This window comes from Meles meles, chromosome 17 (assembly GCF_922984935.1).
Source record: "Meles meles chromosome 17, mMelMel3.1 paternal haplotype, whole genome shotgun sequence".
Classification (NCBI taxonomy): Eukaryota; Metazoa; Chordata; class Mammalia; order Carnivora; family Mustelidae; genus Meles; species Meles meles.
The window spans coordinates 9,287,330-9,312,966 of record NC_060082.1 but is presented as its reverse complement, the minus strand read 5'-3'; the positions used below and the strand labels follow the sequence as shown (position 1 = coordinate 9,312,966).

Sequence of the window (25,637 nt, the reverse complement as noted above, 5' to 3'; positions counted from 1 at the left end):
TAACATTCTCCGGCTTCTCTTAGAACTTTCCCCCCTTCTTATCTTTATTGAGGTATAATTGACAAAAGCTGTATGCATTTAGGGTGTACGACCTGGTGTTTTGATAGAGGTATACACTGTGAAATCATCACCACCATCAAGTTTATTCACCTGTGCATCTCCTCACGTGGTTCTCGTTTTCTGTGCGTGTGCGTGTGTATGTGTGTGTGCCTAGGACCCTGGTGGGTAGCCCCATCCTTCTGGCTAAGCGAGGGACTGACCTGGACCACTTAGGAGCCTACTGCCACCAAGTCTCCCAGATCCTGCCCCTCACCTGATCTCCTGGAGGCCCTTAAGCTGGGGTACGCCCCGGGGTGACGGGCATCCATTCTCCCTGTCTCCCCGCGGCCCTAGCCCTGAGGATCACGCCTCCCGCCAGCCTGTCTCTCCACGGCCCCGCACCTCCCCGAGCTCCACCCCTTCCCGCGACCCGCAGGGCCCCGCCCCTCGCCGGATCTCTCCGCGGCCCCGCCCCTCGCTGCCAGCCAGCCACTCCGGGCCGGCCTCTCTTCTCCGCAGACCCCGCCCCTCCCCGCCGCCCAACCTCCGCTACCCTGCGGCTCGCGTCCCACATGTTTCTCCGAGCCCGCTTGGCAGCTCTCGTTCCGCTTCTCCGAACCCTTCGGCCTGTTCCTGTTGCGGCCATGAGCAGCGGCACTTTCGTTGTGTCGCAGCCGCTCAATTACCGCGGCGGCGCCCGCGTGGATCCGGCGGACGCCTCGGGCACCGAGAAGGCGTTCGAGCCCGCAACCGGTAACGGGACGGAGAGCGGGCGGCGGGGCCTGCGCGGCGGGTGGCGGGGGCTGCGGCCGTGCAGGGGGGCGGCGGCGGGGCCTGGGCGCGGGTTGGGGCTTCCCCGCCCCACTCTTGGAAGTATCCTGCCCTGAGCCTACACTTAGTGCGTTGAGCAAACAGCAACATCAGCATCAGCAACATGAGTGTGGAGAACAGAGCTACGTGTGCAGGCAGTTGAGGGCTCCGTGCAAACACGAATGCATCTGGACGGGAGGGGAGTCTAGGAAGCTGGGACAGCTGGTGAGTTGCGTCTGGGGGCGGAGGGGTCGTGGGTAATGCTACAGCGGCTTGAGAAGAGTTTGCAAAGCCATGGTGCAAGAGGTTGTGCCCCTGTTCGCTATTAAAGTGTATCCAGCTTTGTGCACAGGAGAGAATTAGGATTTCCGGAAGGACGCAGGTGGAAACATTCGTGTGGAGAATGGAGAGGCCGCGCAGATGACTCTAATGAGCATGAATGAGGACTTTGTTGCCATCTCTTAGCCTTAAACTATTTTTGTGCAGGAATCAGAATTGGGGAAGGTAAAAAGGCCAGTTTTTATCTAGAGCTGGAAGTTGCCAAACACTGCTGGGCCCTGGATTTGCTCTGAGAATTCTGAAGATCACACAGCCAATGAGGAAGAAGTTTTAGTTTTGGTTTTTGTTTGTTTTACTGAGCTTTATGGAATATTTGTGGGGAGAAAAATGTAAATGTTTTGTGCAAACCAGAATGGCGGGTAGCCAGAGGGACAAAACTGGATTGCAAAGAACTGCAGAATTTAGGATTCATCAATCCCGCTGAACCACACAGCAGCAGTAACCTTAGAGCAGGAAGGAGCCCCAGGGATCCGGGGACTTTCCTGGAGGAAACAGTCTCTCCACCCCCATCCCCATAGGCCTACAGGAGAGAGAAAAATTGCTCTTTATTTTAATTACCTACGGCGTGTGCCATCCTTAGCCACTGCCCTTACCGACCGGCAATTCAAATTTGTAGCAGAAATCGCAGGCTTGTGAAATCTTTCTGGAAAAAGCAGAGTCCCTGGAGTTCTTGGTGGAGGGAAAAGGAACTGCCGATTTGGGGTACTTAAAGAATTCTTGTTGGTAGAGTCAGTCACAAGCCTTGATATGTGAGGTTCATATTTTGCACCGGGATATAGGGAATAAGGTTGGAGTAAGAAAAGGAGAGACCGGATTTTTTTCTATTTGAGAAAAATTTTTTGTTGTGTTCAGGGAGAAGTTTTCCTGATGTTGCTGTTTATTAACCATATTCATGAAGTGTCAGCACTATGATACGACTTATGTAGAACACAGAGCAGAATATAAAATCAGAGTTCAGGGGTGCCTGGGTGGCTCAGGTCATGATCTCAGGGTTCTGGCATCCAGCCCCGCCTCATGTCGGGGCTCTCTGCTCAGCGGGGATCCTACTTCCCCACCCCCCTCTCTGCCTACTTGTGATTTCTCTGTCAAATAAATAAATAAAATCTTTAAAAAAAATAAAATCAGAGTTCAGAACCCAGGAGACTGAGGACTTTCAACTTCGATTTCGCAAGACCCCTGAGATTCTCAAACATTGTTAAGGAGGGTTGCAAAACCCAGCTCAGCTGTGAGATAGAGGAGGTCAGGGGTTCTTAACCTGAAGTTCATGCTATGCTTAGGGGCAAGGGACACGCTCTCTGTAATTCTCTGATGTGCTGACATATGTTTTTCTAGAGAGGAGTCTGCAGCTTTTATTAGATTCTTTAAGGGTTCTGTTGCCTCAGAACAGAGTGAAGAACCGCAGGCATCGGCCGTGGTCATGAACCATGGTCATGAAGTCAGACCACAGTTAAAAAACAGGAAGGGGGTCGCTACAAGGGAATTTGGATACATAGTACTTCCTTTAAACTTGAGGTGATCGTTGGAGATAACACTGTATTTCCTGTTACAGGCCGAGTGATAGCCACTTTCACTTGCTCCGGAGAGAAGGAAGTAAATTTGGCTGTCGAAGATGCAAAAGCTGCCTTTAAAATATGGAGGCAGAAATCCGGCATGGAGCGCTGTCGAATTCTTTTGGAGGCTGCCAGGATAATAAGGGTATGTTTCACTTTCTTTTTCAGAAATGTCCCCCTGGAGTTGCTCTGAGGGTCCTCTGTGCTGATCTGCCATTAGATTTTGATGCTCCATTAGGTGATGCCTTTTTTGCAAGACTGCAGAACATTTTCATGTGCTCACCTGGGCGTATGGGACATGCTTTCTTTGAGTGGTTGCCGTCTGGATCTTGGCTCTCTCTGACCACTCCCTTGGCAGGTTGTTTTCTCTATCTTTGTTCTAACGTGTCCTTTGCAGCTTGTCTCCCTTTTAACTCTTTGTATTTGTTTCCAGTTTCCTTTTTCCTCTGATGACTCTACCACTCTTTTTCCAGGTACATTTTCTACCGTAATTGCCTGGGAAGATTCGTAAATTTATAGATATTTCCTTCTTAAAAAACAAAGTTAGGGTGAACCTGGGTGGCTCAGTCAGTTAAGCAGCTGACTCTCGATTTCAGCTCAGGTCGTGTTCTTGGGATTGTGGATGGAGCTCTGTGTCAGGCTCAGGGGGGAATCTGCTTGAGAGTCTCTCTCTCCCTCTGCCCCACCTCTGTCCTCCTTCCTCGCATGCTCTCTCTCTCTCTAAAATAGTGACAAAGTTGGGGCGCCTAGGTAGCTCAGTGAGTTAAAGCTTCTGCCTTCAGCTCAGGTCGTGATCCCAGGGTCCTGGGATGGAGCCCCGCATCGGGCTCTGCTCAGCAGGGAGCCTGCTTCCCCCCTACTCTCTCTGCCTGCCTCTGTGCCCACTTGTGATCTCTGTCTAATAAATAAATAAAATCTTTAAAAAATAAATAAAATAAAGACAAAGTTAAAACTTCTTACAGTCTTTTAAAAAAAATTTTATTTATTTTGAGTAATCTCTACACCCGACATGGGGTTCGAACTCATGATCCTGAGATCAAGAATTGCATGCTCCACCAAGTGAACCCCTAAACTTTTTACAGTCTTTTTTTTTTTTTTTTAAAGAATTTATTTATTTGACAGAGAGTGACATAAGGAGACAGAGCACAAGCAGGGCGGAGCAGCAGAGGGAGGGGGAAGCAGCTCCCTGCTCAGCAGAGAGCCAGTTGTGGGACTCGATCCCAGAACCCTGAGATCATGACCTGAGCTGAAGACAGAAGCTTAACCCACTAAGCCATCCAGGTGCCCCAACTTTTTACAGTCTTAAAAAGCAGAAAGACTAGAGATGTTCATTACAGACAATTAGAAGACTTAGAAGCATGTACACCAAAATATGAATCGTGGCTATCTCTGAGTGGTAGAACTCCGGTGATTTTTGTTCTCATAAGTGTGTTAAGTCAGAAACTGTGACATATCTGATAATTACCACATTTGCAAAGATACATATGTGTGTACACACACACACACACATAAATATATATGTATATAGTGACAGGAGACATGAGTTGCTGGATTAGAGAAATATTTTTTTTTTTAGGATTTTCTGTATTTATTTGAGTGTACAAGCAGAGGGGAGGGGCCAAGGGAGAAGGAGGCTCCTCACTGAGCCGGGAGTCCAACACGGGGCTGGATCCCAGAACCCCGAGACCATGACCTGAGCTGGAGGCAGACGCCTCACCGACTGAGCCCTCCAGGCGCCCCGAGAAAGATAAGTTCTGTCACTCACAGCAAAATGCAGCAGCGAGAGTGGTACGTTCGCACTAGTTTCCTGAGCTCCAGTCCCCGCGGAGAGATGCAGTGAGAGCCACAGGTTACCCCGTCGCTTGCAGAGTTGCACCCCAGGAGGGGAGCCCTGGAGTGCTGAGACTCAGTTTAGACAGGAGCTGCTCTCACACCTGTGCCTCCCCTGCAGCAGGAGCGCTGACTCAGTAAACACATCTCCAGGGCTCAGGGAGAAGGTGTTACCAGCTTTATTGCCCTGGGAAGTGAGCAGGTGTCTCCAGAAATGGGAAGCAGTGAGCTTTCCACCTGCACTTCTTTCTGGGCACGTCTGTTTTTAGGAAGACACTGTGTCTGCCTTCCAAGGCCTTTGTGTCTCAGCTTTCCAGCGTCTTCTGCTCAGAAAGCCCGGGTCACACAGAGATGTGACAGGGTTCATGGAGAATTTTCTCTCAACGAAGTATTTTCTTCTGTCGTTAAAAATTATTTTTAATAGACCAAAAGTGGTAACTCAGACAGATAATTTATTATTTTAGTTTGTCTTTTAGTTTTCATAGTGCGTAAGCCAATTAAAAATTAGCCCTTTGGCCCCTGGGCGGCTCAGTCGATGAAGCATCTGCCTTTGGCTCAGGTCATGATCCCAGGGTCCTGGGATCAAGGCCCACTTCGCCCTCTTGTGCTCCCAATTCCTTTGTGTAGGCCCTGATTTCCATCCGGCGTCATATTTTTTCTGCTTGAAGAAATTTCTTTAGCATTTTTTTTTCCTTAAGATTTTATTTATTTGAAAGAAGGAGTGAGTGAGGAGCACATGAGCAGGGGCAGAGGGCAAGGGAGAAGCAGACTCCTAGCCGAGCAGGGAGCCTGACGCGAGGCTCCATCCCAGGACCCCGGGATCACGACTAGAGCCGGAGGCAGACGCTTCACCGACTGAGCTGCCCAGGCGCCCCATCAAACCATTCCATTATGGGTCTTAAATTTGTGACGATTAACTTGAGGGGAGAATAGAGCTGCTGTTCGCAGTAAGCTTTTTCTCTCTTCCAAATGTAACAGTGCTGCTCCTTTCATTTACAATGCAAGCTGTTCCTATTTTTAAAAATGGTGCAGTGTATTCCGACTGTGGACTCTGGGGAGGTGTCTGGTAATATATATGTCTTTTTTTTCTTTTTTTCTTTTTTAAAAATTTTTATTTATTTATTTGACAGACAGAGATCACAGGTTGGCAGAGAGAGAGAGGGAAGCAGATTCCCTGCCGAGCAGAGAGCCCGATTCGGGGCTCCATCCCAGGACCCTGAGATCATGACCTGAGCCAAAGGCAGAGGCTTAACCCACTGAGCCACCCAAGTGCCCCTATGCATGTCTTAAATCTAGTCTTTGGTTTTACCCAAAGGAACGGAAGGATGAGATCGCTACGGTGGAGACCATCAACAACGGCAAGTCCATCTTCGAGGCCCGCTGGGACATCGACACTTCGTGGCAGTGCCTGGAGTACTACGCCGGCTTGGCGGGCTCCATGGCCGGTGAGTCCTCGCCTAGCCCTGGACACCGCGGGCGAGCGGGTGGGAGAGCAGACCCGGGTGGCCAGGAGGAGAGAGATGTGGGGATGAAGACAGCCCTGGGTTAACAGTCCTGGGCTTGTCACTCTCCACATGGGTGACCCTGAGAATGACTTTATCTTTCCTTGTTGAAACTGTCTTCGTGGGTGGTCATGAGGGTTCAGTGAGAAAATACACGTAACGCACTCAGCACGGCTGCTGAGCCAAGCGGTTAAAAAACCAGTTCTTGCAGGAGTCAGTAAGCGTTCCCGTGTTTACTAGTTCTGCCTAGTTAGCAGGAAAGGCTTGGTTTCGTTTTGTTTTTGACTCTGTGAGGTTTGCTGTAGCTGGTGTTGGATGGTCACCGGTGCCCCGCAGGGCTGTGGGAGCCAGAGTCTGAGGTGTGGGTCCGCCAGTCCCCATCTCGTCGCCTTCAGGTTCTTACCTGCTAAGGTTTTAGAGACTTACATGAAGTCGAGTGACCATGACTTTGAGGGACGGGTCGGAGTCTTTCTTGGAGAGACTGTGCGGAAGTGTGCACGCAAGTCCAGAGCCTTAGAGTGGGGATGGGGAGCGCGGTGTGCCGGGGACGGTGGGGTGGCCGGGGATGGCAGGGTGGCCGGGGACAGCGGGGTGGCCAGGGACGGCGGGAGGCTGGGGATGGGAGATGGCCTGGGACGGGGGGAGGCTGCTGAGTGTGACACCCAGTGTTGGCGGCGTGTCCGGAAAAGCAGTCCTGTGTTCTCTGTGACTCCCGCTTCCCTCTTAGGCGAACATATCCAGCTCCCAGGCGGCTCCTTCGGTTATACCAGAAGAGAACCACTTGGCGTCTGTGTGGGAATCGGTGCCTGGAACTACCCCTTCCAGATCGCCTGCTGGAAGTCTGCGCCTGCCTTAGCCTGTGGTAAGAAAGAAGGATTCTTCACGTGGGAGCCATCATTCTGGCCCTTTTCTCTACCTCTCACCTGCTTGTGCATGCGTGCCCGTGTGCACATACACACACACACTCCTTCACACACTCACACTGCACATCAGAAGGGCTGCCTGCCTCGGGGCACCTGAAGCCTCAGAGATGTGTGTCCCTTCCTGCCCTGTTGCTCTGGGACCCGGCAGTGTGGCTTATGCACACGGATTGTGTCTATATTATTCCCAAATCTTATTTTATTTCTTTCTAAGATTTTATTTATTTATTTGAGAGAGAGAGAGTGCAAGCAGGGGGAGTGGCAGAGGGAGTGGCAGAGGGAGAGGAAGAAGCAGGCTCCTCGCTAAGCAGGGAGCCCGATGTGGGGCTCGATCCCAGGACCCTGGGATCATGACCTGAGCCAAAGGCAGACGCTTCACTGACTAAGCTGCCCAGGCGCCCTATTCCCACTTTTATTTATCTAATTTATTTTTGTTATGGAAAAGAAGACCATTAATTTGTCTGGGAGGTCTTATTTTTTACTGCCAAATCGATGTAGATTGGTGCTCCTTTTAAGTTCTCTTCCTTTCTGCACAAGAATCGTGGGATGAATTTCTGCAGAGGGAGTTGCACTTAGGAGTTGGGCTTCCCTTAAGAAGCAGAACATAAACTTCCTCCTTCGTAAGACAAATGATAAGCAAGGCTTCCACTAGAGAAACTTCACCTGGCTGACCGAAAAAGTCTCCTCATACTATTTAAAGAGGAATCAGTGGGAAAAGATGATTTATTGTATCTCAGGAAAAAAAATCCTGCCGTTAAAGGAAGCACTAGGGCTGGGACGCTATGTGGAAATGCAGCTTTCCTCGTGTCCTGCTTTGTGCCCTTCTGCTTCCCGCAAGTTCCAGAGTGAGGCCGAGGCAACTGGGGCAGGAGGAGTAGAGCTACGTCACTAGCTTTGGAGACTCATCAGAATGAACCTTTCGGGTCTTCCGTTTCAATTTCTGTAAAATGGGAGTGAGCACAGCACTTCCTCCTGCTGTGGCATGCGTTAAATGAGATAATAGATGTGGAAAGGCCTGGAAATGCGAGTGTTGGGTCTTCCTGGTTGAGCCTGGACCAGTGCTGGCTTGGGATCTGCCCAGGGCAAGGAGCCACGGTGGGAGGAACAAGCTGGGTTTACTTACTGGTACCGGTGCGGGTCTAGGAGTTGATGGGCGGGGCGGGGGGGGGGGGGTGGACAGGAAACACTTGGAGTTGTCCTTGGCTTGTCCTCCTGTCCCGTCCTGTGCTCAGAGGATCACCGGCCTCAAGGAGTCTTGTGTTCTCGCGTCTTGGGTTCGCGCAGGTAACGCCATGGTCTTCAAGCCGTCTCCCTTCACGCCGGTGTCCGTGCTGCTGCTGGCCGAGATCTACACGGAGGCCGGCGTGCCCCCGGGGCTCTTCAACGTGGTGCAGGGAGGGGCGGCCACGGGCCAGTTTCTGTGTCAGCACCCCGACGTGGCCAAGGTCTCCTTCACTGGGAGTGTGCCCACCGGCTCGAAGGTAAAGATCAAACGGGCATCGGGTCCCACAAACGGCGGCGTCGGGCCTGCCCAGCGTCCACGTGGGAGGCCTGGCTTCCAATCTCACCCAGTCCTGGGAGGGAGGCTGTTGGGACCGGGGCGGAGAGTGGAAATGAGCCGGCAGGGAGTGCAGTGGGATGATGCGAACATTAGGCTGGCGGCCGGTCCCCGAGGGGATGGAGGTCATCAGCTCAGAGCGCGGCATCTGGGCTGCCACTGGGGGCCCTGGTGTCTTAGGGCCTCTGTAGCAGCCACCTCAGAAGGAAGGGTCCTCGCTCGGCTTACTTCTTTTTTTAAAAATTTCGCCTATATTATTTGCCCCAGGGGTACAGGTCTGTGAATCATCAGGCTCACAGCCCTCGCCAAAGCAGTTTATTTCTCATGTACCGTTTCGACCTTAGTTGTCACCTGGAGCGCAGTAAAGTAGTGAGCGTTTCCGCCTGTGACACGTGAATGCACGGCGTCTTGAAAATGCGTCCCTCTCCAGAACGTCAGGTGCAGTCCTGCGGACTCTCTCCGGGGTTCTGGAAGAGGATAAGTAGGCGAAGGGCCGAGTCCCTGACAGGAGCGAGGCTGCAGGTAGCGGCGGTTCCAGGGACCTGGAGACTGAGCGTCTGGCTGATGCCACGTGCCGGTTCAGACGTGTGACCCTCCCGAGCGTGTGTGTTCTCCTTCTGTCAGATCATGGAGACGGCAGCTAAAGGAATCAAACCTGTTACCTTGGAACTGGGAGGCAAATCCCCTCTGATCATCTTCTCGGATTGTGACATGGAGAACGCTGTGAAGGGGGCGCTGATGGCCAACTTCCTCACGCAGGGCGAGGTAGGCGCCCGTCCCAGGCACAGGTTTCAGAGGAATCTCACCCCTTTGTCGACAGCATGTTTTAAAGCTTTTTGTTCTGAAATAATTTCAGACTCACAGAAGTGTTGCACAGAGAGGGCGAACAACACTGTGTACCTTTGAGCCGCCTTTCTCAAATGTTAACGTTTTATCACCTTTCCTTTGTCATTCTGTTTCTCTTTCTGTACCTAGGGATGCTTTCTGAAGTGTTTGAAAGTTGCAGGCATAAGATCCGTAACTTTTACATTCCTGTGTGTATTTTCTAGAAACAAGTGCATTCTCTTACGTAGGCACGGTGCACTTAGTAGCATCAGTGACCTCAGGTAGAGTAATCACACTCTGCAGCCCCACCCACACACTGCCATTTTTACAAAAGATTTTATGTATGTATTAGGGAGCATGAGCAGGGGGAGGGGTAGAAGGAGAAGCAGGCTTCCTGCCGAGCAGGGAACCCGATGCGGGGCTCGATCCCAGGACTCCGGGATCATGACCTGAACTGAAGGCAGACACTTAACCCAGGCGTCCCCACATATTGCCATTTGCTCAACATTAGTCCTTTTAGCAGAAACAAGCAAAGCAAGATCACGGTTTCTTTTTTCTAGTCCAGGATCGAATCTGGGAAGGTATGTTGCATTTAGTTGTGTCCCCACAGCCTCTTTTATCCTGGAACAGTCAGCTGTTCAATTATTTTTATTTTTCAGGACCTTGACATTTTTGAAGAATACAAGGTATTTATTTTGTAGAATGTCCCTCATTTGGGGTCTGTCTGGTGTTTCCTTTTGACAAGATTTGGGTTATGGGTTTGGGACAGAAAGCACCTCGGAAGTCATGTTGTGTCCCTCTTAGTGGTTTGGTTGACTCTGCTGAGGGGCGTCTTCTCTGGGAGTCACTGTGTCTCCTTCTGTGGGAAGACGGGTCACAGAGCAGACCGTGCGAGAGGATTCTGTGCCTCCCTGGGCTCTCCCCCACTCGTTGTAACACCCTTGGATGATTTTTGCTGGAAACAGTTTCTTTTATGGGGTTCCCAAATGGTGATTTCCCAGTTCTGTTTTTCTACATTTATTAGTTCACTCTCCTCTGTGAGAAGGAACTTTCCCTTCTCCCGTATTTTTTCCACTAATTTATTTTTACTATTATGGACTATGGATTCTACCTTCATTCTATGGATTACAGTCCATTTACTGCCATCATTTATCTTGACACTCAGATAATTGCAGATTCGACTCATGGCATCTCCTGTGACCTTTTGATACGTCTTCATTATTCTGTGAACAGGGGGACTTGGCTCTGTTTTTGGACTTTGTATCTGCAGTTCCGATAACGTTTGAACAGTATTTGTGCTCACGTTCTATGGGAGGATCTAAATGGTCATAAATGATTTGTGATTTTAGAACCAGAGACGTTCGCTGTGAAATGCCTCAGGTTTTCATAGGTTTAAACCCTTCGTTCTTGGTCTGTTCTTCCTCTCCTGTCTCCTCCGCCTCTTAAAACACACACCCCACCGAGCCTCTGACAGGAGGCAGTACTTGAACTGGTGGGGCTTGTGTGGGTCTATGAACTTGAGGAAATGTGAACAAACAAAAAGCCAGAACCTTCATCTCGAACGGCAGGCGGTTTCTTTGCTGAGAGGGTGGTATGTCCACAATTCCATGGGTAATTCTGTCCAGGACGGGGACAATTTTTAGAGCTGGAACTAACCTTTTAAAAAGGTATACTGTCTCTTTTAAGATTAAAGCTGTTGGATTCTTCCCCCTTTTCCTTTTTCCCTCCCTCCACATGTACAAATTTGTGTCTGTCCTTCAGGTTTGTTGTAATGGCACAAGAGTGTTTGTGCAAAAGGAAATTCTTGACGAATTTACAAGGGAAGTGGTGAAACGGACCGAGAAGATAAAAATCGGAGATCCGCTTCTGGAAGATACGAGGATGGGTCCCCTCATCAACCGCCCACACCTGCAGCGAGTCCTCGGGTTTGTTAAGCTGGCAAAGGAGCAGGTATGAAACAGGTGGAGATGGGCTGGGGCAGGGCGGAGGGGAATCATTCCACGTTCCTTGCTGGGTGCACTTTCCCTGTGCTAATACCCGCTTGGCTGGCAATGTTGCAATGTCCTTGGCTATGTTCTGTTTTGTCCCTTCAGTGGAGTGACTAGGCGCCTGCTCAGGACACACCGAATGTTTCAGAGATGCATTTCAGGGTTGTACTTTTTTTTTTTTTTTTTTAAGATTTCATTTATTAGAGAGCGTAAGCAGCAGGTGGGGAGGGGCAGAGGGAGAGGGAGAAGCAGACTCTCCACCGAGCAGGGAACCCCATGCAGGGCTCGATCCCAGGACCCAGAGATCATGTCCTGAGTTGAAGGCAGATGTTTCAACCAACTGAGCCACGCAGGTGCGCCAGGGTTGTACATTAAGCAGAAAAGAAGCATTCTTTTTTTCTTTTCGGGCAGGGTGCTAAAGTGCTGTGTGGTGGAGACGTACACGTACCTGAAGATCCCAAACTGAAGGACGGATATTACATGAGACCTTGTGTACTGAGTACGTCCCCTTCTTGTTTGCTTTTATTTTGTTTATTTTTTAAAAAAATATTTTATTTATTTATTCGACAGAGAGAGATAGAGATCACAAGTAGCCAGAGAGGCAGGCAGAGAGAGATGGGAGAAGCAGGATTCCTGCTAATAAGCAAAGAGCCCAATGTGGGGCTTGATCCCAGGACCCTGAGATCATGACCTGAGCCGAAGGCAGAGGTTTAACCCACTGAGCCACCCGGGCACCCCGCTTCTTGTTTGCTTTTAAACGGTTTCAATTAAATGTCAGATAGAAAAGGATGTTTACAAAATATGTATATAGTATACAGCAAGTGTCGGTAAACCATGTCCCCACTGCTCAGATTTAAGGAGTAGAAGTTCATTATCTTTCATGGGGATGGGAGTGTGGATTAGTTTCCTTCCTCTCGGACGGCACCGTGCAGTTTACCTGAGACTTAACTGGGTCGACACCTGTTGTTCTGGAAGCAAGGAGCTAAAAAAAAAAAAAAGGAAGTTCATGTTTGATAAAAAAAAAAAAAATTAATGAATTTGATTTCTCAGGAAAGTTGCTGAAGAATATGTTTTTCTTTGAACAAAATATCATCAGTATAATAAAACCAGTCTGTCAGACAGTCTGGCAATATTTTAAAAATTTTGTAAGTTAATAATCTTTAGCACGTCCTTTGAGTCTTCAACATCTCCTGGTTCGGACAGGCAAGTGTGTGGTCGTCCCGCTGTCTTCAACCCTTCAACCTCTCCGCCTACCTCAGAGGTGCCCACTGCTCTAGGTCACGTTGTTCTGCTGCTTTCCTCTGTAATGTTACAGTATATCTTATATCCCTATATACAATATATCTTAGTATCCCAATAAAAATATCACGCAGTTTCATGGCTGTTCTAGTGGTACTAGAAGTCCTAGCCTCAGCAATCAGACAACACAAATGAAAAGCATCCATATTGTTGAAGAAGTCAAACTCTCACTCTTGGCAGATGACGTGATATTCTATGTGGAAACCCCAAAGATTCCACCCCAGAATTGCTAGAACTTATACAGAAAAATGGCAGGATATAAAATCAATGGACAGAAATTAATTTTATTTCTATATACCAACAATGAGACAAAAGAAAGAGAAATTACAGAGTCGATCGCATTTATGTTTGCACCAAAACTGTAAGATACCTAGGAATAAACCTACCCAAAGAGACAAAGGATCTGTACTCAGAAAACTATAAAATGCTCATGGAAGACATTGCGAAAGACATAAAGAAATAGAAAAACATTCTGTGCTCATGGATTGGAAGAATAAATATTGTGAAAATGTCTATGCTACCTAAAGCAATCTACACATTTAATGCCATCCCTATCAAAATACCATCAACTTTTTTCGCAGAACTGGAACAAATGATCCTAACATTTTACGGAGTGAGAAAAGACCCCGAATAGCCAAAGGAACGTTGAAAAAGCAAAGCAAAGCTGGTGGCATCACCGTCCTGGAGCTCAGGCTCTATTACAAAGCTGCAGCGTTGAGATGGTACGGTACCGGCGCAAAAACAGACACACAGGTCAGTGAAGTAGAACGCGAACCCAGAAATCGACCCTCAACTCCATGGTCAACTAATCTTCGACAAACAGGAAAGAATATCCACTGGAGAAAAGACAGTCTCTTCAACAAATGGTGTTGGGGAAATTGGACAGCCACATGCAGAAGAATGAAATTGGACCATTTCCTTACACCACACACAAAAATAGACCCCAAATGGTTGAAAGACCTAAATGTAACACAGGAATCCTTCAAAATCCTAGAGGAGAACACAGGCAGCATCCTCTTTGACCTCAGCCGCAGGAACTTCTTGCTAGACAAGTCTTCAAAGGCAAGGAAAACAAAGGCCAAAGGGAACTACTGGGACTTCATCAAGATAAAAAGCTTTTGGATAGCAAAGGAAACACTCAACAAAATCAAAAGACAACTGACAGGATGGGAGAAGATATTTGCAAACAACCTATTAGATAAAGGACTAGTATCTAAAATCTATAAAGAACTTATCAAACCCAGCGCCCAAAGAACAAATAATCCAATCAAGAAGTAGGCAGAAGACAAGAATAGACATTTCTGCAAAGAAGGCATCCAAATGGGCAACAGACAACGTGAAAAAAGTGCTCCACATCACTTGGAATCAGGGAAATACAAATCAAAACCACAGTGAGATACCGCCTCACACCAGTCAGAATGGATTTAAAAAAAAAAACTTTTAAAAAAGATTTTATTTATTTATTTGACAGAGATGCAGCGAGAGAGAGTACACAAGCAGGGAAGTGGGAGAGGGAGAAGCAGGCCTCCCGCAGAGCAGGGAGCCTGATCTGGGGCTCGATCGCAGGACCCTGGGATCATGACCTGAGCTGAAGGCAGAACTTAATGACTGAGCCACTCAGGTGCCCCCAGAATGGCTAAAATTAACAACAGCTGTTGGTGAGGATGCAGAGAAAGGGGAACCCTCCTACACTGTTGGTGGGAATGCAAGCTGGTGCAGCCACTCTGGAAAACAGTATGGCGGTTCCTCAAAAAGTTGAAAATAGAGCTAACCCTACGACCCAGTAATTGCACTACTAGGTATCTACCCCAAAGATACAAATGTAGTGATCTGAAGGGGCCCCTGTACCCCAGTGTTCATAGCAGCAATGTCCACAACAGCCAAGCTATAGGAAGAGCTGAGATGTCCATGGACAGAGGAATGGGTAAAGATGTGGTATATACATACAATGGAATACTATGCAGCCATCAAAAAATGAAATCTTGCCATTTGCAATGATGTGGATGGAACTAGAGGGTATTATGCTAAGTGAAATAAGTCGATCAGAGAAAGACAATTACATATTCTCACTCATATGTGGAATTTAAGAAACAAAACAGGAGGGCGCCTGGGTGGCTCGGTGGGTTAAAGCCTCTGCCTTTGGCTCAGGTCGTGATCCCAGGGTTCTGAGATTGAGCCCTGCATCGCGCTCTCTGCTCATCAGGGAGCCTCCTCCTTCCTCTCTGCCTACTTGTGATCTCTTTCTCTGTCAAATAAATACATAAAATCTTAAAAAAGAAACAAAACAGGAGCATAGGGGAGGGGAGGGGAAAAATAAGACGAAATCAGAGAGGGAGACAAACCATAGGAGACTTAATCATAGGAAGCAAACTGAGGGTTGCTGGAGGGGAGAAGGGTGGGGAATGGGGTAACTGGGTGACGGGCATTAGGAGGGTACAGAATGCAATGGACACTGGGTGTTCTCTGAGACTGATGAATCACTGACCTCTGCCTCTGAAGCTAATAATACACTATATGTTAGTTAATTTCGAAGTTAAAAAATAGTAAAAAAAAAAGGCATCAGTAGTTTCATAGGCTTTAAAAAACTATATACAGATCAAATTATGTTGTGTAATTCCATTCCTTACACCTTGTCTAGAGGATAGATGGAGTGGATCTTTGTCCCTAAGGTTGACAGCGGTGTCCCTTTCCAGCACTTGATTATCTGACGCATTTTAACCTTAAGCCCTCACAAAGAAAAAGATCCGCTGAGATTTGAAAGCTGTGAGCCTAGCATCCATACCATGGATTAGCGTGTATTTATTAAGTGAATAGGAAAAGCTTACAATGTATTTTTAGATATAAATAAAAAATAGAGATTAAACAGTAGTGTGTATGGTATTAACCCAGATGTATTAAAAAACAAATGTATGCATGGGAGAGAGAAGGAATGGAGTTTGCATCCTAATATTAACAGTGGATTTCTCTGGTTGCTGGGGATTAGAGGTGATTTTTGTTGTACTTGGTGCATTGCTAAGTAGTCCCAATTTTTCACAGGGATTACATATTTTACAATTAGGAAAAAAAGTTATGCTTAAACAGGCCATGAACTGGGGCAAAGAACAGGGAGCTGACCAAACTGAGGTTTATTCCCCTGATTCTGAAAGCCTGGTTTGTGGTCCCTGACGTCTGTGCCACTTGGAAAACATGTTAAAGGGGCCGATTCCTGCCTCCCGCTCTCAGTGTAACTCGCAGGGAGTGGGGCCCGGCGATCTGCCTTTTTTTTTTTTTTTTTTTTTAAGATTTTATTTATTTATTTGACAGAGAGAGATCACAAGTAGATACAGAGGCAGGCAGAGAGAGAGAGAGAAGGAAGCAGGCTCCCTGCTGAGCAGAGAGCCCAATGCGGGACTCGATCCCAGGACCCCGAGATCATGACCTGAGCCGAAGGCAGGGGCTTAACCCACTGAGCCACCCAGGCGCCCTGGCGATCTGCTTTTTAATAAGCCCCCGGTTCATTTTTATTCCTATTAAAGTGTGGGAATCATAACAGAGTCTGGGTTAATTTTCGATCCCTTAAGATCTGGGGGCTAAAGTACAGTATTGTTCGGTCTCAGACAGGAACCTGTCCTCCCTCGCGGCAGCTGCTACCGCGAGCCCGCGTCTGCCCCGACTCTGGGACAGGGAAGTCACTGCGTACAGAGCCACCGAGTGTTACCAGTCGGCAGGAGGTGATGAAGTATTTCCCCAGACTCTTGAGTAATTTAACATTCTGGCCATCGTTTCCCTAAATGTCATATGTGGATTACCACTTTTCAGAGAATTAGAACGTAATGAGCTATCCTGAAGCACAGCCTAGGAGTTATTTATTATATCTTTAAGAGAGTGCAGGTGTCCCCAAAGTAGAGCGTGACATACAGCTGACCAGAGTGCTTTTTGTGCTTTGTACACCAAGCTCTACCACCTCTTGATGCAGACTTGCCATCGTTGTAGATCTGTGAGGAGTCATTCGCAGACCTCGCGGCTGGGCTGCAGCTGGTGTTTCGAGCAGGGTTCTCAGGCGTTCTTAGGGTTGTGTGTCTCGTTGTTACTGCGGAGAAGGCGTTTTCAAGCGCCAAGCACGGTAATCCCGTCACTGATGTTTGGCTCTGTTCCAATGCTTGCAGCTAACTGCAGAGACGACATGACCTGCGTGAAAGAGGAGATCTTTGGACCAGTTATGTCCATTTTACCATTTGACACCGAAGCGGAGGTCCTGGAAAGAGCCAATGATACCACTTTTGGCTTAGCGGCTGGGGTCTTTACCAGGTACGTGGGAAGGACACCTCAGACAGCTTTGCAGGAGTGGGGAATGTATACCGGATCTTCCCAGAGAGGCCACTGCTCTCATTTCCTCTCTGGAGTTGACATTTCATCAGCATTTTCTGCTCCAGGTGAGGTCCGAAGGTGCCAGAAAGTGTCTCGTAGTTTGCCCTGACCGGCCAGAGCCCCCTGCTGTTGCACTGAAATTGACCTGTAAACAGTGTTGATGAATATTCTGTCCTATTTCATTCATTTTATTGAACTAAGGTTAAGATTCTGATCTATGTAAAACATCAGGTTGGGTGCCTACTGAAAACCTGCATGTCAAGGAACTTAGAAACCTATAAGCATATAAACACTGGGCAGTATTCTCCAAAAAGGTGACTTTTCACGACTTTAGAGTAGTTCCTATTTGGAATGCTTCATAAAATGTGTGGGCCTTTTTTCGTTTAGGTCCTTGTTTCCAGTTGTGACTCTTGTAAGTAAAATTGTGATTAGTATCTTATCCATAAACATCAACCACTATAATACAAGTAAAAAGTGATTTGGGAGTAAAATTTCCTTGAAAATGATTGCAGATGGCTTGACCATATTCAAACTTTGATTAGTCTTTGGCAGTTATGAGTGGTTCTCTGGGATTGCTTTATACTTTGGAATTATCTTATATTGCTCTATACTTGGAACTATGCTGGCTCAGATTTTTTATAGCTTTGTGGTGAGGAACCTGGGAGAGAAGACCCAGGTCCCCCTGTAGGGTCTGATGAATGAAACAGTGTAGGGGCACCTGGGTGGCTCAGTCAGTTAACTGTCCTCAGGCTCAGGATCCCCGGGTCCTGGGATCGAGTCCCACACCTGCTTCTCCCTCTCCCTCTCTCCCTCCCCCCTACTTGTGCTCCATCTCGCTCATTGTCTTTCAAATAAATAAAATCTTAAAAAAAAAAAAAGAACCCTGAAGAAAGAAAAGATTGAGGAGCTGTTGTTTCTGTTGTTTCTTTGTTTGCTTGTTTCTTATATTTGAGTAGACTTTATATTTTAGAGCAATTTTAGGTTCAGCGCAAATCCGAGTGGAAAGCAAGGCACAGAGATTTCCCATAAACCCTGCTCCCCGACCCTCGCCATCATCAGCGTCCCCATCCCGAGGGTGCGTTGGTTGTAACCGATGAACCTACTTGAACATACCGTAATTGCCCCAAGACCACAGTGACGTCAGGGTTCCCTCTCGGTGTTGTCCAGCCCATGGACTTGGACAGCGGGATCCACCCTTACGGGAACTCTCAGAGTCCTGCCCTGTCCTCTCAGGAGCTGCTTTCTTCATGGCGAGGACTGGCTGGGTTAAGTGTCTGGTCCCTGCTGCCGCAGAGGCTCTCACAGAGGGTGACTCCAGTACGCTGCTCCTTTTTTAACAGCTGTGTAGGATAATCTGTACCATATAATTTACCCATTTAAAACGTACAATTCACTATTTTTTAGTGTATTTACCGGGTTGTGCATCCATCACCATAATCTAATTTTAGAGCATTTTCAGCATCCCACGAATATGAGCAGTCATTCCTCATCGTGCCCTCCCCCGGGCGCTGGGCACCACTAACCCACCTGCTCCAGCTGCGGATTGCTTGTTGTGAATATTTCCGGTAAACAGAATCATACAGTACGTGACTTTTTGTGAACTGGCTTTTTTTTTCCTGGTCTCATTTAAAATTGTATTAATGTAATAATAACACATTTGTATAATGCCTCATATATGTTATAGTGTGTACACAGTATTTTATGCTCATGTCCACAAATTTCGTGTTATATGTAGCAGAGAGTACATGAAAATGCTCACGAAGGACCTGTATTGCCAACATTAACCAATTTAACTCAACCACTTATACATCACTGTAGCTACCCAAGTAATTTTAAGTATCAGAGTATTTGGACCGATGGACATCAGTCAGTACAATCACTGATGAAATGTTCCACTTTTCATCTCGGTATCTGATGACATGATATCTTTTGTTTTTTTTTTTTTTTGTCTACATTAAGATTATTTTAATCCAAATCATGTTTATGATATACATATTTGTATGGGTTATCAAACTTGGAGTCACAAATAGGTTGAATACTACTTTAATAAAATGCAAAAGATAGAGATTAGATTATAATGTAGATTCTATACCCCACCGATCTATATAATATAGGCCAAAAAACATGTAATTAAAAATGTTTTCTTTTGTTCTTTTTTTTTTTTTGGACTGGCTTCTTTGACTCAGAATGTTTCCAGAGTTCATTTATATTGTAGGAGGTGTCATTATTTCCAGAATAATATGAATGGATACATCTTGTTCATTCACCTGCTGGACATTTGGATTGTTTCTACTGTTTCGCTTTTCTGAATCATGTCTCTGTTGACACTTGTATCTGAGTCTCTGTGTGGTTATGTTTCATTTCTGCCTGGGCTGCATACCTTGGGGCAGAATTGCGGATCATATGGTGACTACTTGACTCTCTGAGGCAGTGCTCAACCGTTCCCCCAAGACGCCCCGTGGCCTCTTGGGGCAACAGTAACGACGTGGGAGGGGCCAGTTTCTCCACATCCGGGGCATCCCGTGCTTCTCTCCGCCTTTTTGGTTTCCACCATCCTGGTGGTGTGAAGTGGTGTTTCAGTGTAGGTTTTTTTGTTTTTTTTTTTAAGATTTACTTATTTAAGAGCAAGCATGAGCAGGAGAGGGAGAAGCAGACTCCCTGCTGTGCAGGGAGCCTGACGTGGGACTCGATCCCAGGACCCCGGGATCACTACCTGAGCTAAAGGCAGACACTTCCCCTGCCTGAGCCCCCCAGGCTCCCCCTCAGTGTAGTTTTGATTTGCGTTTCCGGGAGTTGTCTTTTCCACTTTCTTGATAGTCTCCTTTGCAGTACAAAAATTGTAAATTTTGACCAAGTCTCATTCTGTTTCTTTTCTTTTTGTCTGTTTCTTTTGGTATCATGTCTAAGAAGGCTTTATCTAACCCAGGGTCCTGGAGACTTCTTTCTTTTTGAAGAGTTTTATGGTTTTTTCTCTGACATTTTAGGTCCGTGATCCATCTGAGTTCATATTTATGAACTCAGTATAGTATAGAAAGGGATTGACCTTCCTCTTGGTGGACGTGTGGGTCGCCAGCTGTTCCAGCACTGTTTGTTAAAAAGACTCTTTTTCGGGGCGCCTGGGTGGCTCAGTGGTTTAAGCTGCTGCCTTCGGCTCAGGTCATGATCTCAGGGTCCTGGGATCGAGTCCCACATCGGGCTCTCTGCTCAGCGGTGAGCCTGCTTCCCTCTCACTCTCTCTGTCTGCCTCTCTGCCTACTTATGATCTCTCTCTGTCAAATAAATAAATAAAATCTTAAAAAAAAAAAAAAAAAAAAAAAAAAAAAAAAAAAAAAAAAAAAAAAAAAGACTCTTTTTCTCCCAAAGTGTTTGGCCCCCTTGTTGCTGCTGCAACTTATAGATGCTTTCAGATGACAATATAAAGCTCAGGTCCTTCTCTCTTTTGCAGGGATGCCACAAGATTTTAAAACACAGAGAAGAAACGAGAACTTGGCAATTCTTTGAGACCTTTAGAACTGGTAGCCTAACTTTTCCTGTTGGAGCAGGAGCAAAGCTATGAATAAGCAGCTTGTTCTGTTGCGTTTTCCCTTCACAGGGACATCCAGCGCGCGCACAGAGTGGTGGCCGGGCTGCAGGCCGGAATGTGCTTCATCAACAACTACAATGTCAGCCCCGTGGAGCTGCCCTTCGGAGGATACAAGAAGTCAGGTGAGGAGCTGGCGAGTGCGAAAGCAAACCGGGCCTCTCGGATACTGGTCGTCATTCAGGCCCTATGGACCAGCTTCCCAAACCAGGATCCGAACCCCTGGAAAAGTACCCTGATTCCTGGTCCTCCCGAGACCCACCAGAGCAGTCTCTGGGAATGGAAGCCAAGCAGCTTTTTCTCCTCTCAAAAGCTGTCCAGAAGGTTCTGTCGTGTATATAGCTTGTGAATGGCTGGTAGACGTCTTGAAGAAGTTTCTCTCGGGGGTGGAATTAGTTTTTCTTCACGGTCTGTGATCGCTGGAGGCATAAATCCGCACGGCATGTTCCCTCCTCGGGGTGGTCGTCGCCATCTGCTATGGAGTGTGTATTCTTTTTTTTTTTTTTTTTTAAAGATTTTATTTATTTATTTATTTGACAGATAGAGATCACAAGTAGGGAGAGAGGCAGGCAGAGAGAGAGAGAGAGGAGGAAGCAGGCTCCCTGCCAAGCAGAGAGCCCGATGCGGGACTCGATCCCAGGACCCTGAGATCATGACCTGAGCTGAAGGCAACAGCTTAAACCACTGAGCCACCCAGGCGCCCCTATGGAGTGTGTATTCTATTTAAGATTTTATTACTTACTTGAAAGAGACAGAGTGTGTGTGCAAGCGGGGGAAGAGAGGCAGACGAGAAGCAGGCTCTCCGCTGAGCAGGGAGCCCAATGCGGGACTCGATCCCAGGACCCCGAGATCATGGCCTGAGCCAAAGGCAGATCCCCAGCTGTGGAGTTTTTAGAGGTCGAGTGGCTCTGACGTCTCAGCAGGTAGATATTAACTTGTTTTCAACAGCAGTCAGAGTCACTCGGGTTGCCCTGGACGCCATCTAGGAATGCGGTCCCTCAGCTGCCGCCCGTTGCTGACGGGGACGCCGTCAGTCAGGCGCGTGTGGAGGCCCCGTGTGTGAGGAGGAGCCTCGAGGCGGCCGGGGCAGAGCCCTTACTCCGAGGTTCTCATGGAGCTTGTTGCCTGTAAATGTCCTCCATAGTCTCCCCTACCTTCCCCTGAAGATCAGTTTTGACGTGGGGGCGCCAGGCGAAGAGCCTGAGCCCTGGCTTCTTGGCCCGTATCCGTGGCCATCACTGTTAGCGACATCCAGAGCCCGAGGAGAGCTGACGAGATGGTGGCCGTTGGGTTTACTTTTTTTGTTTTTGTTTTTGTTTTTTAAGATTTTATTTATTTATTTCACAGAGCTCACAAGTAGGCAGAGAGGCAGGCAGAGAGAGGAGGAAGCAGGCCCCCTGCTGAGCAGAGAGCCTGATGCGGGGCTTGATCCCAGGACCCTGAGATCATGACCTGAGCTGAAGGCAGAGGCTTTAACCCACTGAGCCACCCAGTCGCCCCGGGTTTATGTTTTGTTCTTAGGCTGGCATTCCCTCGTCACGCTCCTCTGACCCCCTTGTCCCTGCGCGCGCCTAGAGGAGCTGCACACACGGGCACAAAATGCAGACGGGGCACCGGATGCTGCTTTATTAAGGTGAACCTCGGTGCAGGGAAAGGTTTGGAATCTGCAGCAAAGGCCTCAGGGCGACCTGTCAGGCCAGCTCTCCCTTCCTCACCTTTGCCTGTTCAGATCCATGTGCTCAGCTCGTCTACCTGGCCTGAGAGAGAGACTTGAAACATGGCCAGATGGGAGGGGAAGCAACTTGAGCAACCCCACCCAGCTAGCTCCGTGCTCAGGGTGTGGAAGGGGACAAAGGCCAGATCCAGGTCTTAGCAGGGCCCTTGTAGAAATCACCTTTGAACGGTGCCCCTGGAGGCGTGAATGTGTGGGGACATGGCCTTGCCCTTCGGAGGCAGACCTGCGTGAGCCTGAGGCCTGGTGACAGGAGAGGCCAGGTGTGGGATGCTGGCCTTGTGGTGTGTGACCTAGTGACCGGGCTACCTGAAGAGTCCCCCGGTGTTACGAGTTGGCAGGGTGGGAAAGCAAGCTGCTCTTAACAGATTTGGTGTAAGAAAAGGTTAAAAAATCTCTTCTGTAGAGTTAAGTTTTCAGTGAGCACCAACTTTTTTTTTCTTACGATGTATTTATTTTAGAGAGAGCTCGTGCACACAAGTAGGGGGGAAAGGTAGAGGGAGAGAGAATCCCAAGTCGACTCCCTGCGTTTTCCACATTTTGTTGCGAAGGTGGCCTTCCCCATTCAGACCTGTGCGGTCAGGTCTGTGCGTCTCTGTTTAGTTTCTTAATCTCAGAGTTAGTCTATAGGGTTAGCTTTTAAGCAATAGAAGCAATCTTTCTTTCTTTTCTTTTTTTTTTTTTTTTTTTTTTTGGTTGTTGTTGTTTTTGGGGGGTTTGAGAGAGAGGGAGCAGGGCGGGGGCAGAGGGAGATGGAGAGAGACAGAATCTGAAGCAGAGGGCTGGGCTCCCTCTCACGACCCTGCGATCACAACCTGAGCCGAAATCAGACTGGCAGAGCCAGACGGGCGCCCCAGGTTAGCAGCAACTTCCAGAGGCATCCGCCGATTGTTGTAGGGACTGTTTTCACACTAGATGGGAAAGTCGGAATGTTTTCAGATCTCAACCCAGAGCGGTAGGTATGTAAGTTCAGATTCCTGTCGTAGAGACAAGACATGGCTATTTCCCTGTCCCCCTCCCCAAAGGCCAGTGGGTCCCTTTTCCCCCTGCCTCGTTCCATCGCTGATAGGTGAGTTGAGGACTTCATCCCAAACCTTGTCGGTTCTATGTTCCTCCCCCGCTGGGGTCAGCTGGGCCTGTCCTTGACGCTTGCCAAGGACTTTTGTCATGCGGGTGATTCTCACCCCCCTCTTCCTTTCAGGGTTCGGCAGAGAGAACGGCCGGGTGACAGTCGAGTATTATTCGCAGCTGAAGACTGTGTGCGTGGAGATGGGTGATGTGGAGTCGGCCTTTTGAAAATGGGCGGTGTGGCCAGGGGACAGCAGGGACCAGATCTCCATGGAACAGGCTTCCAGTCCAAACCCCGAACTGTGTCTTTTGGGAGAAGAGATCGGCTCAGTGTTCTTCTTCATGTCTCAGTCCCCCTCCTAACTGAAAATGTGCCTAAGTGCCTTTTAGATACTAATCAAGGAAGCTGCGGTTGTGCTTAAAGCACTTGAGAACGGAGAGAGGGACCAGGATTATCCTTCTCCCACAGATCTGAGCCACTGACGAAGCTCGGGCTCTGGTTTGCCTCAAAGAGCTATTTCCCAGTTAGGCTCCTGGTGGAGTAAGTGGACACGATTTCCTGCTCTTGACACGTTTACGCTCTGGGCCCTTGTCCTTCCGTTGAGAAAGCCCACGGTCGGGATCGTGATGACAGACAGGGTCACATTCTGCACGATGGTTACCTGCCAGAGGGAAGCACTTTTCCACTCGGTGCTGGTAGAGGAAATCAGTCCCTGGCCCTTGCACGACAGACAGCCTGCTCTTCTTTATATATACAGACTAGCTGTATGCTACCATAGCGCACGAAAGAGAAATAAATCACACTGTTAATCCCTTCAGCTTCGTGTTTTAAAATGAACCCCGTCTCCATGGAATGCTAGTCCACAGAGTAGGGCTGAAGCTCCATATGGGAGGCCAGGGGTTTGTCCTCTACACTCGGGACACCAGGCTGGGCTTCCGTGGCTGTCATGAACGCTGCGGCCCCCGGGGAACGTGTAGGCTCCGTGTCCTTCCCCGTCCTGACACACAGTGCCTGTCTTTGCAGAGCCGTGAGGCCATGGGAACTTCTCAGCCTGTCGTGGGGGTCCTCATCCTGCCCCTTTCTCTGCCTTTTAGGGAAACAGTTTACGTGTATTAGCTGCGTGAGTCAGGTTGTCCAGAGACATAGCGGAGTGGAAAAGGGAGCAGGCAGGTGGATGTAAGGGAAGATTGATTAGATTTATTAGAAGAATCGGCTCACATGATCATGGAGGCTGAGAAGGGCCCCGTCTGCCATCTGCAGACCCGTGAAAGCGGGGGCTGTGATCCAGTCCGGGTCTGAATGCCTAAAAACCAAAGGGGCGGAGGGTCTAAGTCCAAGTCCCAAGGTCCGAGAACCGAGAACTAGGCTCACTGGCATCCGAGGGCAGAAGATGGGTGGCCCAGCTCAAGTAGAGATCAAACTCCCCTTTTCTCCATCTTTTTTGCTCTGTCTGGGTCCCAAAGATTGGGTGATGCCCACCCACACCGGGGAGAGACATCTGCCTCCCTCACTTCAATTGCTGGTAACTTCTGGAAACCCCCTCACGGGCAAACCCTGGAGTGGGGGCTCCTTAGAGCCTAAGAGGTTGGTCAGGTCCCCTGGTTGCGCCTCCTGATGCATGAAGCTTCACCAGCAGGGGGCGCCCGCGCTTCCCACACCTCGTGCTGGACCAGCCTAAGCACCGGCCTGGGGTGCACCGTGCAGTCTGGCGTGCGAAGCGCGTGTGCTGCCGTTTGATCTCAAGAACTTTCTGTGGGAAGTGTTATCATTATCCCCACCCAGCCGGGTGAACTCAGGCTACGGGAGGCTAATAAACCTGTCCCGAGGGCACACAGCTCCCCGCTGCGGTGTCCCCCACGGTGCAATGTGGAGTAATTAGACCCAAATGGTTCTCTGTCTCCTACGGCAAAGGCCGGAATGTGTTTCGGCACAGAAATAAACCGACTCTGGGACATACACTGCTAGACGAGCAGTGAGGGGCAGTACTTAACACCAAAAAAAAATTTTCTTTTCTCCATGAGACAAAGTAATTGAATAGAAATCGCTTTGTTACTCTCCGCAGCAGAGATGTACACAGTGGATTCAGGCACCCTGGGTGGGGCGCCTGGGGAAGTGGGAAAGCCGAGCTCTGGGCTCCCCTCTTCAATCACAGCATCATTTCACGGGGTGGGCTTCCCTATAAAACCTCCCTGGAGCCCATGCCACAAGAGCAAAATGACAAAGAAGGATCACATGACTCTACATCCCGT

The 25,637-nt window shown here is 48.5% G+C and overlaps 1 protein-coding gene across 2 annotated transcripts; it reads left to right on the top strand.

Moving 5' to 3' along the window:
• Positions 1 to 596: 596 nt before the first annotated feature.
• Positions 597 to 24,205, top strand: ALDH9A1 (aldehyde dehydrogenase 9 family member A1). Of its 2 annotated transcripts, none has more exons than XM_045982853.1 (11): positions 597 to 792; positions 2,738 to 2,883; positions 5,884 to 6,013; positions 6,798 to 6,932; positions 8,275 to 8,471; positions 9,173 to 9,313; positions 11,135 to 11,323; positions 11,773 to 11,860; positions 16,806 to 16,947; positions 20,600 to 20,712; positions 23,521 to 24,205. In XM_045982853.1, the coding sequence occupies exons 1-11, from the start codon at positions 612 to 614 to the stop codon at positions 23,613 to 23,615; spliced, it is 1,557 nt and encodes a 518-aa protein (XP_045838809.1). In that variant the 5' UTR covers positions 597 to 611; the 3' UTR covers positions 23,616 to 24,205. The 2 variants fall into 2 exon arrangements, with proteins under 2 accessions (XP_045838809.1, XP_045838810.1); XM_045982854.1 differs by lacking the exon at positions 597 to 792 and adding an exon at positions 1,056 to 1,074.
• Positions 24,206 to 25,637: the final 1,432 nt, after the last annotated feature.